Source organism: Parasteatoda tepidariorum, chromosome 10 (genome assembly GCF_982258835.1).
Source record: "Parasteatoda tepidariorum strain Cologne lab strain chromosome 10, Ptep-v5.0, whole genome shotgun sequence".
NCBI lineage: Eukaryota > Metazoa > Arthropoda > Arachnida > Araneae > Theridiidae > Parasteatoda > Parasteatoda tepidariorum.
In genome coordinates this window covers 61,892,143-61,913,062 of record NC_141764.1, presented here as the reverse complement: position 1 = coordinate 61,913,062, position 20,920 = coordinate 61,892,143, and the positions used below count along the sequence as shown (strand labels likewise).

Sequence of the window (20,920 nt, the reverse complement as noted above, 5' to 3'; positions counted from 1 at the left end):
AACACGGTAGATTTTACCATATTCAGATAGTTGTGACCACACTTCTTTTCTTTTCCGCGTAGGTTGCCGTTTTTACAAGCTCTACCTTTTATATCCTTTCATAAGCTCCTAACATACCGGTGACAATACATTAGAAGGTTTTTCAAACCACTAAGACATAATGAAAGAAAGTACAATCCAAAAAGACAACCTGCTTTTTAGCACAGGGAATCGAACCCTGGTTCAAGTCGTGTTCGACAAAAACTATATCCACCACCCCAACTGGACGGCTTATAATTAAATCACATGATAGAATATAGCTTTGTTTGGCTATCAACGTTGTACTAGAGCTAAATTCATGTATCGTCACCGTCTAGTGTGGCTCTAATACATCGTTAACTACCAAACAAAACTTTATTTAATCCACTGATTGAATGTTAGAGATATATACTTAATTATTCGAAACACTTTAAGCGAATCCAGAAATTTTTTTTGGAATTGTTTCTTAAAAATAAGGAAAAGTGATAAAAATCAATCTTTAAATCACAACATCCCAAATTTGGCTATGGTCAGAAGTCGGTATTGATTATTTTTATCTAACTTCACAAAGATACTAGGAGCTTAGTAGTACATTTCTAAAATTTAATAATTTCCTTTTCTCTTTTTTTTTTTGCAGTATTTTGAGAGCGTAACCATACTGTTTAGCGATGTGGTGTCTTTTACAGAAATCTGCAGTAGAATTACGCCGATGCAGGTGGTTTCCATGCTCAATTCTATGTACAGCATATTTGACAAGCTTACAGAAAAGCATAATGTTTATAAAGTAAGGTATCATGTTTACACAATCTTAACTCATTTTCTAAGTAATCCTTAGCTTAATAATCTTAACTCATTCAATATATCGGTTAGTAAAATTTACTCCAACCTTAATGTGACGCTAAATAAAATCGTATTCTTAGATTTCTTTAACTTTATTATGCAATTGTTATCATAAATTAAGGAAAAATCACAAAAATGACCATAACTCAAAAAGTTACGCATAGAATTTAATGAAAAGGGCACACATTATTGAGCTCACAATAATGTATAAAATAAAATAAGAAGTATTAACCATACAATTACGGTGTTGCAGAAATTATCATTCATAAGAAATGAATAAATCATATGCGTCAATTGCGATGTGAAGCTTTCAATCATGCAGTCTACCAGTTCCACTGGAAGTGCAGTAGTTCTTGCAAAGCAATTGCAAGCGTGGCAAGGGTCTGAGAAGGACGATTCAGAGCAGTTACACGTCTTCTCAAAGCATCCAAAACCCTCGATGGAATTCAAGTCGGGTGATCAAGCTGGCCACTCCTTGTGCTGAATTGTGTACTGCTGAAGATAATCATCCACGATGCAAGCCTTCTGTGGCTTTGCGTTATCATCCTGTATCAAGAAATCATCACCTATTGCATCAGCATAAGGGTGGTCATAAACATCAAGTCTGTCATATCCACGTACGTGAACAATCACGGTTCCACGTGGAAAGACATGCAGGTTTGTAGGTCTACCCCAAGGAATACCACCCCTCACACTGACACCGCCTCCTTCGTATGTATCATTTTCACAGATATATGGAGGACATTCCAGAATCAAATAACGCCTACTATCACTTCGGAAGTTAAACCTGTACTCACCTGTGAAGATTACGGCCTTCTATTGGTCAGCTGCGCAGTAGACATGCTGCTGCACTCACCTCAAACATTCCCTTGTATGGCATGATGAGAGTGACCCGCAAGTGGCTGGTCGCCTGACGAACAAACCACGTTCGTGATGCCTTCTACGCACGGAAGACTTTGACACCAGTCTTCTGGTGGCTGCACTAAGAGAAAATCTGAGCTGACTCCCAGTTGTGGTTCAATTCCTTCGTACACATCACGATAAATATTGGTCATAAGCACAAATTGTAGCCTTTGGCCATCCTTGGCTGAACCTGAATGCCAAACCTGTGGTTAGAAATTGTTGCCAAAGTGTTTGAACCACGGAAGGACTCACATTTAGCCATCTGCCCACTTCTATCTTGCCTCATCTATCCGGCCTCTTATCTTCCAATAGATCTCCATCACAGTTTTTTGGACAAACGATACCGGAAAGTCATTGTTACAAATTGGCAATCTCAAATTTCTAACTTCAGAAGTAACGGAATTCGAAGGCTTGATATCAAACATAAAATTACATGCTCAATTTTGTCAACAAGTGCATAACTTCCTAAGAAGAAACATTAAACAATTTATTTTCAAAATGACCTAATTTTGCAGTAGGTACATGGTGCAGTCAGAGAAAAATTTATTGATACCTGTGCTTATATTTCAGTCTGACCTGCATCAGGTTTTAGATCAAAAAGTCCCAAGTGCCATCTGTTGGCGAGCTTTGTAACTAAATTCTTGGTATCCAAAGCAGGCATTTATATTCTTAATCAGGTACAGAGTCATGGTGGCTCAATGATCAATAATACTGGCTTATCATTGTGAAGGATTGTTGTTTGATCATTAGTGGGGACTTGAAGCCCACACAGATTTACACCATTGGGTATCTGCTTGTCTCTGTAGCAAATACGGTTGGTCACAATGCTGACTAATGAACTTATATAAAAGGTAACTTTATAAAAGGTAACATTAAGTCATGATCATGTTTGTTGATCACGAAACTAATGAGTCTTAGACTCCATGACTTTTCTGACTCACATCCATGCTGGAATGAGAATTTTTTTGACTTGATTTTATTTTAAAAAGTCATTGACTATTTTTGAACACCTAGAATTTCTCATGAAATGGTTCAAAGAAATACTTCTGGCACATAAAAAATGCGTTTTCATCTATGCAAACAGTTCTATCACGAACATGGAATAATTATCAAATTATGTATTCATGCGTAATAAATTATGGGAATTATTAATTATAAGGGTGAGATTAATTGTGTCAGATTAATTATGCAAACTAATTGAGCTGTAGAAAATTTTTTTTTAAAAATTTTAGATCAAATATAGTGTCAACACAGGAAATAGTTTCACCCTTGCTTCACAATACTTTGCTGAACCCTAACTGAATTAGTATCAAAATTAATTTAGAAGAAGGTCATTTTAGAAAGTAATTACCGATAAATCTTCAAAGAATCTCACTGTACAGCACATCTGTTTTATCTTTAAAACTTTCTCTTGAACTCATTAATCAATTTATAGAGAACTTCAAATTTAATTAATGACAAAACATTTTTGAAATCTCTGATGAAACTTGCTCTCTTCGTTCATACATTATTAATCTATTAGACTTTATGAATAATAATAAGTATTTACTTCAAAACGAATTATTTCTCAATAAACAAAATTGTATAGTTAAAAATCTTTTATTAAAGCAATATTATTCGTGTTTTTTTTGTTCATTTATTTTTCTTTTGTTTAAGCGACAACCAAAAGAATAAATGAGATTAGAATACAATATTTAGATATTAGCGTCTGATTTAATTAATTTCATAACCCTCTTGTGTAATAAACATTTGTCCCTAGATTGGATGATGTTAAATAATTCTTATTTACATCATGATTATAAACTGCGTTTTCATAAAGTCTATCAATTGCATAATGAAATTATGTTATATTCTATCGAACTATTATATTTGTAAAGAAATAACTAAACGCAGAACGTTTGTGCGCTTTACCAACCACTAACTTAATATAGAAAGTCGATGATCATGAATAATTTTACACGCTTTTATCAATTTAAGAAGTTGGAGAAGGATGAGAGCAGTTATTCATAATTTAAAAGTATTGATAAAATGTGATCAATGTCGACATTACAAAAGAATTTTAACAAATGCATCTAACTGTATTCGATTATGCCAGAACCGTTTTGCAATCATTACTAAACCTTTGACAAAGTTAATTCAATTGTATGTATATTCTTATGAATATTGAGACAATTATAAGCACATATATCCAATTGTTTTGGCCCTAAATTAATAGAAACTTGTGAACAAAGGGAATTAGTGAAAGATCATTTAAAGTAATAGTAACTAATAACTTTTTAATAACAACATTTTACACTTAACACTTTTACATTTAAAGTAATGTAAACAATATTCTTCTATTTATTTTAATTTCAAAAATGCATCAGAAATGCTCGTTAATGAACATATTCTTTATTTAAGTGATACAGTTTACTGAAATGTGTTATTAAGAAATATAATATTTTCTGTAGTTTTAAGGTTTGAAAGTGGATCATGTTCTAAATTAATATTTACTTATGACGATGAAATAATATATATATATATATATATATATATATATATATATATATATATATATATATATATATATATATATATATATATATATATATATATATATATATATATAAGTTGTATTGTATTAATATTGTGTTGTATCTGTTGCATTGTATTGATATATTTTGTTTTGGCTATATTAATACAATATTAGAAAGCACTCTTTTTTTGTCGATATCATTCTGCGAGCTGATAATTAATTAAATACTGTTCTCTGTATGTTTACGTCAAAAATTTATCGCAATGCTTAAATGATATAACAGGTGGAAACAATTGGTGATGCTTACATGGTTGTATCAGGAGCTCCAGAAATAGAAGAAAAACATGCCGAAAAGGTTTGTCAAATGGCGCTGGACATGGTTGTTGTAATTGAAGACCTCAAAGATCCCTCTACAGGTCAGAGCTTAAAGATCAGAGTAGGTAAGCATTGAATTACAAATTATTCCAAAAGATTCAAATGGAATTGGAAAGAATAATACTTTCGTGTATTTTAATGTTATGAAAAATTTACCAGTAATTCCTTCAAATAAAGTTCCTGGGAAGATCATCGTAAATATAACAAAACATTAACATGCATTATTTTTACTATAACGAAATTATGCGATCACTTTATAATGCTAGAAATTTTTCGAATTTTTTTTTTTTAAATAACAATTTGTTTAATAGTTATTTTACCATATTCAACAAAAACAGTCAAAAAAGTTTGTATTCAAACTGATAACTGTGGTAAAAATTGCTTATTAACTGTTTTCACCTAATAGGGTTAATAAACAACCAAAATGTGTCCCCCAGATAGGACACCGGTGTCCCAAGTATATATTTTTTTCTGCCTCTCTGATGACAATCAAAAATAATTTTCTTAATTTTTTTATTATAAACTACAGTCTAATAGCTACTAAAAAAATCTGCAAGATTATCGGAATTATATTAGCACTAAAATATAAAATCCCCAAAAAGTAGTTTGATTTTTTTTTCATTCATATTCAAAAATTTATAATTGATTGAATTTGTAAATTTCAATGAATGAACAACTGCTTCCCTTATTGATAATTGCAAATAAGTGGAAATCTAAATAATTGCAAGTAAGTGGAAATTTGAAAAATTATTGTTTGGAAGTGAGCCGTGTTTCAAAAAAAAAAAAAAAAAAAGGACACCGCTGTTTCATGCTGTATTCCATAACTATAAATTATTGAAGTACTTAATATTATACTTTTCACTTATTTTGACCTAAATTAATACAAAATAATTAAAAAAAAGTATGAGAAATATATTTAATAAAAATTTTGCGTCAAAGGGTTATCCGGCGCCAACTAGGCCCACAGTCAATGAGAATCTTGAGCACGTTCTTCGAAAGTTTAAGCCAAGCCGTGTGATAAGGATTACGAATTCATATCTTTATTTTCCATCATCGGACACCTAATAATCTAATAGCAATAAATATATAGTGAGGACCTTATGAAGCCACTTAGTTCCTTGCAGCTGGGTCAATACTTAGAGACGGCTGATTTGTCAATCTCATGATCGACTGAATGGGAGTTTAGGTACCAGCGTTGGTACATTAATATTTCCTCCATTCCTTCAACACATGAGAAGTTTCCTGTGTCTCGCACCCCTCAATCAGTGATCCTGGAATACTAAACTATTATTCACGCGTAGATGGCAGTACCACAAAGCAGCTTAACTCAAATAAAAATGCGTTAAAAACGTTAAACATTTAACTCTACCTTGTTGGAAGTCGCATAAGAAGTATAACTTCAAAAATTGTAGTACTTCCCATCTCTCGCAATAGATGGGACATCTCACCACTAGATAAACCGAATGTTACGGTTTACTTGACAAAACGCAGCTTAATCATAATCTAACTCCATTACATAACGAAAAGCCAGCGTAATCTAACTCCAATTTTGTGATAACATGCTAATTAGTTACAAAATCATATAATTTTTTTCAGATTTTTATTTTTATTTTTTATTATTATTTATCATTCCAGTTGTAAGTGGTTTCAAATCAGTAAAGGTAAAGAAATGGTTACAAAATTGTGAAGGTTAACCACAAACTTAACATTTAATTAAAAGGACAGACTGTTGCCTGCTATTTTACCATAATTTTAAAATAAGAATTCTAATAGGGTACTTGCTTTTAGATGCTTTAAAAATGTTGTGGTTAGAACATTCAAGTGAGGATTGCACATCTATCTCATGTAAAGCACTATAGCGTATATTGTCACAAAACCAGAAAAATTTATTTTCTAGCATTGCATATAAAGGCTACACAAACTGAGTTATTCTTTTTTTTACACCAAATTGACTTAAATTATGACTAGTATGTGGATGCACTTTTTCATGCAATAAATATTTTTAGAACCGTATTTTGCGGTTTTTGCAGTGATTGAATATTAATTTAATTATCTTTACAAATATTAACCAAAGTATAATTGCAATGCTCGAATTTTTTTCTTATGAAAGTAAAATTTTTTATGTGAAAGTATTGGGAAAAACAGTTTAATTCGCTCATATTCTAAATGATCCTCACAAATTTTACAGTGTGTGCAATTTTAAATTTTGTTTATGACTCGTAATAGTTTCTTTTAACTATACATTTTTAAAATTTGTGAAGAAAAGGAAATCTTTTTGGTAAGATTTATTTAAATTGGTATCTAAATATTAAATTTAGAACAATTAAAATGAGCTTATTTCGTGAAAATTTTCAAAAATATTGTTGTTTATATTTAACTTGATTTCAAACATAACATGTTATTCCTTTTTTTACATTTTTTTTTACAACTTGCATCTTTTAACAAACTGTTTTTCACAATTTTGAAGGAATAAATTTATTGCGAGTTAACTGTAAACCTCTAAGCTTATTTTAAGCCTTTTTTTAGTCAGGTTTATAAGTTTTAACTAACGCACTTTTTTTCTTTAAACAGTTAGAAAAGAATTTAAAAAAATAATAATTTAAAAAAAAATAATTTTCTCAAATAAGAAATGCAAAAGCATAGAGGTACTAAATAACTTTTTATTTGACATGCATTTTCTAAGCTTGTTGGATTAAATAAACAAATATGCATGCAAATGACAAGGATTTAATTTGTGAATCGCTTTGTTAATTAGTTTCACTAAGTTCATTCCGAAAATGTTTTTCTAATTGACAGAAATTTTTTCATACCAAACTCTTAAGAAATGTTTTGATTCTAACTAACTAAACTAACGAAACATTTCTTATCATTGTTAATTCAGTATTTATCAAATGTTGTTTTAAAGAAAATTAGAGTACTTATTTAAACATAAAACACAAATAATTTAACTACGCAAATGACAAACAATCTATTTTCAATTTTTGTTATGTTAATTTGTTATTTTACGAAGTTTTTTCGCTAAAATGTTTGGAATACGAAATAGATTATTTTTACAAAATTTGTTTTAATACCCGTAATTTAACTTCAAGGAATACAAATTATGAATATTAGACGAAACTGAAATTTTGAATATATTTTGCACTTAAAAAAATAAATTTTCAGAATATCTGTCACCAATATTCTTAAAATTAAATTATGAACATCTATAAGTTAAAACTTTTTTAAGATATTTAAAAAATTGCTAAGTAGTTTGTATCCTGTACTATAATTAAACAAAAATAATTGCCTTGTTTATATTTTCTTGTATATTCCTGTTTGTATTGTATATGCCTTGTTGTGTAAAAATAATTATAATCTAATCTCAAATATTTTCTACTTGGCATTTAAATTTACAACAGTAGTGAATAAATGTTAAATACTAATTTTAACTCAGAATACTACAATTGATTTATAAAAAAATTATTCCTGATAAATATTATTCCTATGTATTCAATATACTAAGCACTTATAAAATTACAACTATTATTTTCTTTTTAAATTAACAATCTACTTTCTTGCAATGCCAGCTTTTATCTAATGTTTATTTGTTGTTCTTTGGCTTCCAAATTAACATGAAAGTAGGTCATAATGGCCGACTTTACGTAAAATGTTATTATACAATCCAATGTATTGGTAGTGTTTATGTTGTTTAGTTACAAATCAATACTTCGGCAATAACTAAGTCAAGTCATGAAATTTCAGGGTATTTTTTGGTTAGCCGGGCTCAGGGAAAATTCAAGTATTTTTTGTTTTAATTTTTTTAGTAAATTTTCATGTGTTTAAAAAATAAATAAAATAAAAAAAACGGCTAGATTACGGCTAATGCGAGTCAGAAATCTGTATTTGTCGAAAAAAATATTTGTTTATTTATGGAAAGTACGTTTTTGTATATAATTTCGTATCTTAAAATATCATCTACACTAATTAATTAGCATACCCCTTATCATAGGTCACCCATATTAAACCCCATTAAGGTCACCCATTATCATAGGTCATGCATTATCATAGGTCACCCATTAAGATTAAGTCTTAAAACGGAGGATCAAAAAATATTCAAAGTGGTTCCGTTTTTTTCCCCTCACTGTACATCTTTGTATGTTCAATTATTTTCCCTCTTAAGGTCTAAAACAATTGCTCCTCATTTTTAATATTTGTCAAATTAAAACTCACATCTCTATGAAAAATATGGTAGTTTCATTTGCAGCACATTTCATAAGACAAAACGTACTCACCAGCTCAAAATAGTCGATAGCCAGTGGATATTTTTTTTACCTGATATAGGCTGTAACGATACGAAAAGAATGTTATGGCAATAATTAGGTTATTACGATTCAAAGCAATTTTTTGGTCTGAGTATATTTTATAAATATACTAGCTGTACCCTGCGTGCGTTGCAACGCTTTCAATTTGAATTTGAATTTTGTATTTAAGTGTGTAAATGACATTTGCGATTATGATTTGAAATGCAAATTTTATTTAATGGTGAAAAAAACCAGTGATAGTCTCAGCAGTTAATTCTCTAGGATATCATTAGTGCATTTTCAAACAGACATGTATGGTGATGCACACGGAGCATGAAACATATTTTGGACAATGATCTGAAATAAGACTGGATCTATGGTGACATCAAGAATTTCTGCTGATATCTGATCAGTTTGGCATGGTGGTTTTTTTTCAATAAGCCAAATCAGAATGTGTGCCTGTGGCAATCCTCGTTTTTGCCATTCAATAGAGTACACCCAACACCGTGTCTCTCTAAAAACATGACGCTTCACAATGAAATCAAGTAAAGATTATCATTTTTGTTTGAACACACGTGCTGTAATATCATGACGATCCGATGATGATTGTCCTGGTAACAAAATATCTCTAATTTCAACCCAAGCAGAATTGCACGTAAATGTAATAAATAAATCTAGGAGCCCATTTGCGAGAACATATGTCATTGCATCCTGTGAGTATTCATACATGTGCCTTGGAGTCCAAGGCACATGTATGAATACTCAGACATGTATGAATACTACATTTGCAGGGAGTCCAAGTTTTTCTCCCTGCAAATGTAGTCGGCAATATAATCATTTTCCCCACAACCTTAGGATTAACGTTACCATCATTAATTATTGCTTCCCGTAAATGAATGCATTCTTCTGAACGTAATTTGGTTTGATTTAATTTAATATACAGTAGGCGTTCAGTTTCAATTTTCGCATACATATCGGCAATGTATTAATGAACTAATTGTCGACATTTTAAAGTATGATTATCAGCGTTTTGGCAATCATTAATCTATATGCATAAAAACTTATTGAACTTGCTTTTTTATTGGTTTTCTCGCCTGTTTGCGGACTTCTTAATTTTATGTTAAAATATTATCCCTCCTTTCCTCACCAAAATAAAATAGGATATTGCAATGCATCATATGATCGATAAGTTTCTGAGAACTCTTTGAACGTCATGATTTCTGCGATAAAGAACTGTATCGCGGGAGGTAAATTCTTCGCCAACTATAACAATAGCCACTTCATCCAATGTTGGCGCATTGTATTTTTCTTTGTGGTGGCCTACAGGTGTTTTTTCAGCTCTAATAACAACTTTGTAAGTATCGGATGACATTTAGTCAAGGGCAATTGTGAACAGCCTAATTAACTGATTATGTTGATCGAAAAATTTTTGTAATACGGTAACAATTTTTCGTTTAGTGCCATTCTTTACCTGACAACGTTGATTGACTTGATCATTTGTGTTATCCATGAAATAAATTTGTAGAAATTTATGATCTGCGTTAGGCATTGAAAGAAGTGATCCTGCACGATGATAAATTTGGCCTTGCACTTTGAATGTTGGGATGTAATTCTCGTTCACGATACGTGTAGCACCGAATAAAGTCATTTAGAAACACGAATTGTACCGGCGTATATGCGCCAAAAATTTTTTCGATTGACTTGTATGACCTGATACGAAGGTTGATAATGTCTCGGCAGGCGACGTAAAATCTTGTAGTTTCAGTATGCCTCTAGAACAGCAAATTTCAGCTGTTTCATTTTTAAATTTGAGAGCATTACAAAACATACATAATTGATATATTTCTCCGATGATGACACTTGGGGGAAGACTATAGTTTGTTGTCGGATCATAGTGAAATGCACTGAAATTCAAATCAGAGTATTGGCAGCGTCTGAATAGCGAAATGCGTTCTCGGTCGGTTTTCATTCTTGCTTCCCGTTGCTCTGATGTTTCCGACGAACGGGCTTGTGTAGTTCGTAGTTGATTTGTTGACAGTCTTCTTTCCTGTTGCTCAGACGTTTCTAAGGAACGGGCAAAAGCATTCTGTTCTCGATTAGTTTCAAGTCATTTTCCCGTTGCTCCGATGTTTCTGAAACACGGGTAGTTCTCTTTTTGCGTGCTTGAGATGTCGACCGACTAAGAGCGATTTGCTTAGGCGGCATATTTTTGTAAATATTCTTTCTGACAAAGAAAAAGAAATGTAAAAGTTGACAGTGGTCGCAAATTTGCTAAATCGAAATATCACATACATATTTTAAATAATAAAAAGAGCAATAAAAATGAGATGAATAAGAAATATGAAAATTATAAGATTTAAAACAAAAATCAATTTTATAAATGAAAGAAATAAAATGGATGAATTCGAAAACTTTGCATAAATAAACAAACAAACTAATAGTTTTCAAATGACAACTGTCACAGCACTGAAATCTTCGAAAACTATATTTAATTGTGCTAACCTAATATTACGTACTAAATATAAATATTTCTGAAAACGTGCAATTTGAATGACATTTGCTTTTGTCTTTATATTTATTAAACAGTTTTCACAGTACTGAATCCTTGCTTGTGCTCACCTGACATAAAGAAACGCGCGAATTAAAAATTAAAGTATATGCAATTTACTTTAATTTACTTTTCTAAATGAATAGAGTTATAAGATAGAAAATATCACTGTTGTTATCTTCAAGATATTTGAAAATTGAATCGTTTATAGCAAAATTTAAAACAATGGCTAGCTTTTAACCAATCAGAAAATTCCATTTCGACTTTCACTGATATCGCTGGAACGGTTTATCGCAGAATGTTCTAATATCGACCGAAACCTTCCTCGTGCTTTGAACTATCTGTATGCCAAGTTTCATAGCTTTCTGTCGGATGGTTTAGGAGTCTATAGAGGACAGACAAACAGACAGACACACATTCACTTTTATATATATAGATTTATATATTTTTCTCTGTTAAAATTCTCGTTTTATGAGATACATTAGTGGCACTGGAACACATACGTTTCTGACATGTGACAGAATAAGAAATAGGCTATCTCTTGTCATTAGCTGAAATGTATTTTAGTAGTAATTCTTTATAAACACTTGTATTAGCTTTATTGCATTAAGCTACAATTGTTATTAACAGCTTTAATTCACTATCTTATAATAAATAAGAAGACAAACTTAAATTTTTGTCACACAAAAACGAAAACCGTACGGGGCATCATTTTTGAAAAATTGACATTTTTTTAGATAGTTACCAAATTTTACTAAGAGAGGGATGTGGATTACGTTTTTTATTTAAGGTGTGACAAAAATTAATTTTTTTTCTCCTTTTACTTCGACACAAAAAATTTCATTTTTGAAATTTTTACTCTTTTTCTTCACACAAGTTTTGTGTCCGTAATTTTTTTTGTTAAAAAATAGTCAAAAATATGATTGGTGATAAATTTGGACAAGATCTATCAAAAAATAATAGCAATTTTTATTGATAACCTGCATGGAGCTCTAGTTGAAATGTAGACATTCTAGCTAGTTGTAAAATTATCGAGATTTTGATTTTAAAATTTTTCCTGCACCAAAAAAGCAAATAAGATTTTAAAAAAAGTAAGTAAATCGAGGTAATAAAAGGACTATCTGATTAAAACAAAAAGTAGCAAATAAGATTTTTACAATGCAATATTTCAAGAATAACACGATGTTTCTGGAGCAGATATGATTTTAGAACAAATTCAAATTATCTCTCACTAAAAATAATCATCTCATAGTAAACTAAATATTTTTTCTTTGTTATTAATAGGTGTTCATACAGGAGCAGTTGTAGCTGGCGTTGTTGGCTTGAAAATGCCCAGATATTGCCTTTTTGGCGACACTGTCAACACAGCTTCAAGAATGGAAAGTACAAGTGATGTAAGTTTCTTTCATTTTTTAACCAATCTTTAACGCGTTGACTCGTAATATTTTTTAAATTTCCTGTAACATTAATATGGCAAAATGTATCATATTAATCCTTGAAAGAAAATTTGATAACACGATTCTACCGTTAAACTTGAACGATTACACGTTTCAATGTAACACCGAATTAAGATTTAATGGCCCATTGTGCAGCTTTAGAGTGACATAAATACACTAGAACTAGAACCAAGAACCTAATTAAGATTTCGGCAAATTCGTGTAGCAGCTTGAGCCACGCTGTTGAAAGGTTGTTGAAAGGTTGAGCCCAGAATGTTGAAAGGTAAAATGTTGCACACCATCTGCGCCAAGAAAGTGGGCTTCTAAACCGAACTTGTTGACTGATGATTCCTTAATTTCTTTTGAAGGCAGTCATTCTGCAACGTATGTCACAATATATTTCATGTATATCATACGTTATATCACACGTATATCTGAAACTTGAGAGATCGTCATAGGTATTTAAGGAGAGCACGATATACTTTAATTGATTTTTCCTTTTTTCTCCCTCTGTCGTGAAATGTACGAATATTTTTCTCTTGTAAATAATTTTTTTTTTCGGTTTTGTTATGATATATTAAATTGTTGAATAAAGTAATTCGCAATAACTTCTGTCTCAGTTTTATGCTTTTCTGTTAAAAAGTATTTAATAGTCTGCGCGAGAGATGACTCAGGAAACCGGGTTAATATTATATTTACTTTCTAAAAGTATGGTTACAGACTCTCCATTGAGTCATAATACTTTAGCTTCATTTGTACTGTCGTCCCGCAGTGGACTGATCGTTAAGACACGGTTCCCAGAAGATCACCGAAGTCAAGCATCACTGGCTACGGTCAGTGTGCGGGTGGGTGACCACTTGGATCAGTCTGCGTAGGGACCGAGGGTGTGCGGTATTGGTCCTCGTTAAACTGTTCTATCGTAAAGTGCTCTATTTCGCGTGCAGGTCGCCGGCTACCGAAGTGGGGGTGCCATCCCCTCTGCAGATGATCACAATTGTGATGGCATGTTTTCGGATCATCCTCAGGGATGTTTCCCAGACCGTCGCCAATAGCCCATTGTGCAGCTCTAGTGCGACGTAAATGAACTAATACTACTCATTTGTACTGTCTTATGGTTCAGGAAATCTGTTTTATGGTCCAGTTTTGAAAGAATTCTTCTAACAGTATAAAGGTAATGCATATCTAAAAAGAAAATTATGAGTAATTGCATAAACTAGATACTAATCCAAGTAAGTAAAAATTGGGTAAAAAGAAAATCTACTAATTAATTTTGAATTTCATGTAATTTTCAAAGCTACTATCTTGGCAACTGCTTCATAAAAAAAGTCTTTCAATGCTGGCACAATACTGAATTCTTTTTTACTTTTATTCATTTTATAACTACAGCTCAGAATTTTGACTTCGACACCACTCTTTACTTTTTATTTAAATGACTATAAATTTAATTAAATGTTTCATCAAACCTCTGCTCAGAATTCTCCAAACGTTCAGTAATAAATTCAGATATCACTGTTTTACTTATTTATTTTCTATTTCTAAATCATTAATTAAAAAACTAAAAACTAATTAATTTTCTAAAAATAATTACTAATTAAATTTCTGACATTGTGTTTACATTCAAACGTTTTATAATTTAACGATACTTAGGAAGCTTCCAAACTACAAATGCAAGAATTATTATATTAAATATCAAGAATGAATTGCTGTTTAAAAGTTGTTTCATTAAATGTCACGAAAACTTATTTTCGAAGTTTGAAAAGCAATAATTCGTTATCACAATGAAACTAGGTTACATTTTTCTTACTCAAAACCAAAACTTACTTAAAATATGTTTTCTTTTTCAAAAGAATCTCTTCCTTTCTTCCCTTTAGCGTCATTCTTTCTTTTCAACTCAAATATTTCCAAAATGGGGAATTTTCCTCATCATTAGTTATGAATAGCTCTCTTTATTTATGGCGCCTATCGTTCCTGCCAAATTGTTCCTAAGGATTTTTGTCTTTCATCATTTTTATTTTTCTAAGAACGATATAGCATGTGACTTTGAAGAATTTCTCATTAATCTCTAAGAAAGCAAATCGAAATTCAATTTAAAGGTTATGGAATCATGTATACAGTGCAAAAAAATAACACCACCATAATAACTTTTGATATAGGGATCGAATCTTCACGAATTAGTATTCGAATCTTCACGAATTAGATAATGGAACCATGTTTACCGGGCAAAAAAATAACACCACCATAACAACTTCTGATATAGGGATCGAATCTTCACGAATTAGGATTCAATATGAATGGTAACTTCAAATATGCTAATTAATTAAAAACATTCCAGCAACAATCCGTTTAGGGCCAGGGGTCATGAAGATTGAGACTCCACAATTTCGTGACCAACGGCATGATTGTGACAATGTGGTGAGCACTGCGCACAGACCACCTATACTTCCCAGATAAGTTGGTACCCATCGATCTGAAGCTGAGTGGGCCATAAATTGATTTTACTTTGTTTCATATTCTGCCACATCTCGAGAATTTTTTATGCGAATCGAAAAAATTTGGCACACAATTATAAAATTCGTTTATCAAAAATATTGCCAAGCGAGAAAATTTTTTTTATAATTATTTGTTATTTTATTTAATATGATTCAAAAACTTGTATACATTACATTTCTAAATGGAGATAATTAATAAATTTTAAAATTTATCTTTTTGCACGGAATTACCTTTGGATAAACGAATTTTGTAATTGTGTACAAAAACTTTTCAATTCGCTTAAATAATTCTCAAAAACAGGCGAACTATGCAAAAGTAAAATTATCATTACGGGGTCCAAATTTTGAACCGCTTTCCTAACCAAACAATTTGGACCATGTTTCCTAGATGGCTGCTACCCCTCATATTTTGAAAATGAGAAATCCGACAGAAAAAAGGTATGTTTATTCAGAGAAAGTACGTTTTTGTACCTGATTTTTTTGAAATAAAATACTTTCTGTACTAAATAATTAGCATATTTAAGTTCATTCCTTTAAACCATTAAGATTGTGTACTAGTACGTGAAGATCCGATAACCAGCCTAAAAGTTAGTCAGGGTGTTCCACTTTTTTTTTGCTCACCATACATAGTTGTTGCTGTTAGAAACGATTTTAAATAGAATTTTTAACAATGCTTGGGGTTCTTAAATTCGAGCAACTAACTCAAAGGGGTGTAAGGAAAGACCATTTGACAATGCCAACCGTCAACTATCAAAAGGTATCTCAAGATTGATTCAAGTTATCAAGTCTTATGTACTTGTGAATAGATGTTTAATAAACGTAGTGGTAGTTACGCCACAATACTCCCTCATCAGAATTTCATCAGGGATGGAATTCGATGAACGGATACCACTAGTTGCTGCATTTGTGAAAGACCGGGAGAGCTGATTAAAGGTCACCGGGTATTATGCTTCAGCCATGAGAGCTGCATTATCCAATGTCATGATTGTGCGTGAGAACTCTCTGTGTTGCCATTAGCAGTCGAGTGCGTGCAGGATTCCGTTGAGTGTAAATGAGACTGAGAAGCAACAGCGTGAGGAGGACGATAACGCAGTCACAAATAGTAAGTCAACTGTTCCACTTGGACTATCCATCGAAGTAGTCGTGATCATATCACATCCACAAGTCACCAATGGGGGGGAACAGACTATGACTATGCCAAAGGTATGACAATCAAAAGGTATCTCAAGATTGATTCAAGTTATCAAGTCTTATGTAATTGTGAATAGATGTTTAATAAACGTAGTGGTAGTTACGCCACAATACTCCCTCATCAGAATTTCATCAGGGATGGAATTCGATGAACGGATACCACTAGTTGCTGCATTTGTGAAAGACCGGGAGACCTGATTAAAGGTCACCGGGTATTATGCTTCAGCCATGAGAGCTGCATTATCCAATGTCATGATTGTGCGTGAGAACTCTCTGTGTTGCCATTAGCAGTCGAGTGTGTGCAGGATTCCGTTGAGTGTAAATGAGACTGAGAAGCAACAGCGTGAGGAGGACGATAACGCAGTCACAAATAGTAAGTCAACTGTTCCACTTGGACTATCCATCGAAGTAGTCGTGATCATATCACATCCACAAGTCACCAATGGGGGGGAACAGACTATGACTATGCCAAAGGTATGACAATCAAAAGGTATCTCAAGATTGATTCAAGTTATCAAGTCTTATATACTTGTGAATTGATGTTTAATAATCGTAGTGGTAGTTACGCCACAATACTCCCTCATCAGAATTTCATCAGGGATGGAATTCGATGAACGGATACCACTAGTTGCTGCATTTGTGAAAGACCGGGAGAGCTGATTAAAGGTCACCGGGTATTATGCTTCAGCCATGAGAGCTGCATTATCCAATGTCATGATTGTGCGTGAGAACTCTCTGTGTTGCCATTAGTAGTCGAGTGCGTGCAGGATTCCGTTGAGTGTAAATGAGACTGAGAAGCAACAGCGTGAGGAGGACGATAACGCAGTCACAAATAGTAAGTCAACTGTTCCACTTGGACTATCCATCGAAGTAGTCGTGATCATATCGCATCCACAAGTCACCAATGGGGGGGAACAGACTATGACTATGCCAAAGGTATGACAATCAAAAGGTATCTCAAGATTGATTCAAGTTATCAAGTCTTATATACTTGTGAATTGATGTTTAATAATCGTAGTGGTAGTTACGCCACAATACTCCCTCATCAGAATTTCATCAGGGATGGAATTCGATGAACGGATACCACTAGTTGCTGCATTTGTGAAAGACCGGGAGAGCTGATTAAAGGTCACCGGGTATTATGCTTCAGCCATGAGACCTGCATTATCCAATGTCATGATTGTGCGTGAGAACTCTCTGTGTTGCCATTAGCAGTCGAGTGCGTGCAGGATTCCGTTGAGTGTAAATGAGACTGAGAAGCAACAGCGTGAGGAGGACGATAACGCAGTCACAAATAGTAAGTCAACTGTTCCACTTGGACTATCCATCGAAGTAGTCGTGATCATATCACATCCACAAGTCACCAATGGGGGGAACAGACTATGACTATGCCAAAGGTATGACAATCAAAAGGTATCTCAAGATTGATTCAAGTTATCAAGTCTTATATACTTGTGAATTGATGTTTAATAATCGTAGTGGTAGTTACGCCACAATACTCCCTCATCAGAATTTCATCAGGGATGGAATTCGATGAACGGATACCACTAGTTGCTGCATTTGTGAAAGACCGGGAGAGCTGATTAAAGGTCACCGGGTATTATGCTTCAGCCATGAGAGCTGCATTATCCAATGTCATGATTGTGCGTGAGAACTCTCTGTGTTGCCATTAGCAGTCGAGTGCGTGCAGGATTCCGTTGAGTGTAAATGAGACTGAGAAGCAACAGCGTGAGGAGGACGATAACGCAGTCACAAATAGTAAGTCAACTGTTCCACTTGGACTATCCATCGAAGTAGTCGTGATCATATCACATCCACAAGTCACCAATGGGGGGGAACAGACTATGACTATGCCAAAGGTATGACAATCAAAAGGTATCTCAAGATTGATTCAAGTTATAAAGTCTTATGTAATTGTGAATAGATGTTTAATAAACGTAGTGGTAGTTACGCCACAATACTCCCTCATCAGAATTTCATCAGGGATGGAATTCGATGAACGGATACCACTAGTTGCTGCATTTGTGAAAGACCGGGAGAGCTGATTAAAGGTCACCGGGTATTATGCTTCAGCCATGAGAGCTGCATTATCCAATGTCATGATTGTGCGTGAGAACTCTCTGTGTTGCCATTAGCAGTCGAGTGTGTGCAGGATTCCGTTGAGTGTAAATGAGACTGAGAAGCAACAGCGTGAGGAGGACGATAACGCAGTCACAAATAGTAAGTCAACTGTTCCACTTGGACTATCCATCGAAGTAGTCGTGATCATATCACATCCACAAGTCACCAATGGGGGGGAACAGACTATGACTATGCCAAAGGTATGACAATCAAAAGGTATCTCAAGATTGATTCAAGTTATCAAGTCTTATGTAATTGTGAATAGATGTTTAATAAACGTAGTGGTAGTTACGCCACAATACTCCCTCATCAGAATTTCATCAGGGATGGAATTCGATGAACGGATACCACTAGTTGCTGCATTTGTGAAAGACCGGGAGAGCTGATTAAAGGTCACCGGGTATTATGCTTCAGCCATGAGAGCTGCATTATCCAATGTCATGATTGTGCGTGAGAACTCTCTGTGTTGCCATTAGCAGTCGAGTGCGTGCAGGATTCCGTTGAGTGTAAATGAGACTGAGAAGCAACAGCGTGAGGAATACGATAACGCAGTCACAAATAGTAAGTCAACTGTTCCACTTGGACTATCCATCGAAGTAGTCGTGATCATATCACATCCACAAGTCACCAATGGGGGGGGGGAACAGACTATGACTATGCCAAAGGTATGACAATCAAAAGGTATCTCAAGATTGATTCAAGTTATCAAGTCTTATGTACTTGTGAATTGATGTTTAATAATCGTAGTGGTAGTTACGCCACAATACTCCCTCATCAGAATTTCATCAGGGATGGAATTCGATGAACGGATACCACTAGTTGCTGCATTTGTGAAAGACCGGGAGAGCTGATTAAAGGTCACCGGGTATTATGCTTCAGCCATGAGAGCTGCATTATCCAATGTCATGATTGTGCGTGAGAACTCTCTGTGTTGCCATTAGCAGTCGAGTGTGTGCAGGATTCCGTTGAGTGTAAATGAGACTGAGAAGCAACAGCGTGAGGAGGACGATAACGCAGTCACAAATAGTAAGTCAACTGTTCCACTTGGACTATCCATCGAAGTAGTCGTGATCATATCACATCCACAAGTCACCAATGGGGGGGAACAGACTATGACTATGCCAAAGGTATGACAATCAAAAGGTATCTCAAGATTGATTCAAGTTATCAAGTCTTATGTAATTGTGAATTGATGTTTAATAATCGTAGTGGTAGTTACGCCACAATACTCCCTCATCAGAATTTCATCAGGGATGGAATTCGATGAACGGATACCACTAGTTGCTGCATTTGTGAAAGACCGGGAGAGCTGATTAAAGGTCACCGGGTATTATGCTTCAGCCATGAGAGCTGCATTATCCAATGTCATGATTGTGCGTGAGAACTCTCTGTGTTGCCATTAGCAGTCGAGTGTGTGCAGGATTCCGTTGAGTGTAAATGAGACTGAGAAGCAACAGCGTGAGGAGGACGATAACGCAGTCACAAATAGTAAGTCAACTGTTCCACTTGGACTATCCATCGAAGTAGTCGTGATCATATCACATCCACAAGTCACCAATGGGGGGGAACAGACTATGACTATGCCAAAGGTATGACAATCAAAAGGTATCTCAAGATTGATTCAAGTTATTAAGTCTTATGTAATTGTGAATAGATGTTTAATAAACGTAGTGGTAGTTACGCCACAATACTCCCTCATCAGAATTTCATCAGGGATGGAATTCGATGAACGGATACCACTAGTTGCTGCATTTGTGAAAGACCGGGAGAGCTGATTAAAGGTCACCGGGTATTATGCTTCAGCCATGAGAGCTGCATTATCCAATGTCATGATTGTGCGTGAGAACTCTCTGTGTTGCCATTAGCAGTCGAGTGTGTGCAGGATTCCGTTGAGTGTAAATGAGACTGAGAAGCAACAGCGTGAGGAGGACGATAACGCAGTCACAAATAGCAAGTCAACTGTTCCACTTGGACTATCCATCGAAGTAGTCGTGATCATATCACATCCACAAGTCACCAATGGGGGGAACAGACTATGACTATGCCAAAGGTATGACAATCAAAAGGTATCTCAAGATTGATTCAAGTTATCAAGTCTTATGTACTTGTGAATTGATGTTTAATAATCGTAGTGGTAGTTACGCCACAATACTCCCTCATCAGAATTTCATCAGGGATGGAATTCGATGAACGGATACCACTAG

At 33.8% G+C, this 20,920-nt stretch overlaps 1 protein-coding gene across 1 annotated transcript in view; it reads left to right on the top strand.

The window, feature by feature from the left end:
• The window catches only part of LOC107446971 (soluble guanylate cyclase 88E), a 217,215-nt gene that overhangs the window by 181,795 nt on the left and 14,500 nt on the right, over positions 1-20,920 (top strand). The window contains exons 8-10 of the mRNA XM_043047850.3: positions 656-802; positions 4,560-4,716; positions 12,764-12,873. Coding sequence (XP_042903784.2) covers positions 656-802; positions 4,560-4,716; positions 12,764-12,873 — 414 coding nt within the window. The remainder of the gene's footprint in view (positions 1-655; positions 803-4,559; positions 4,717-12,763; positions 12,874-20,920) is intronic.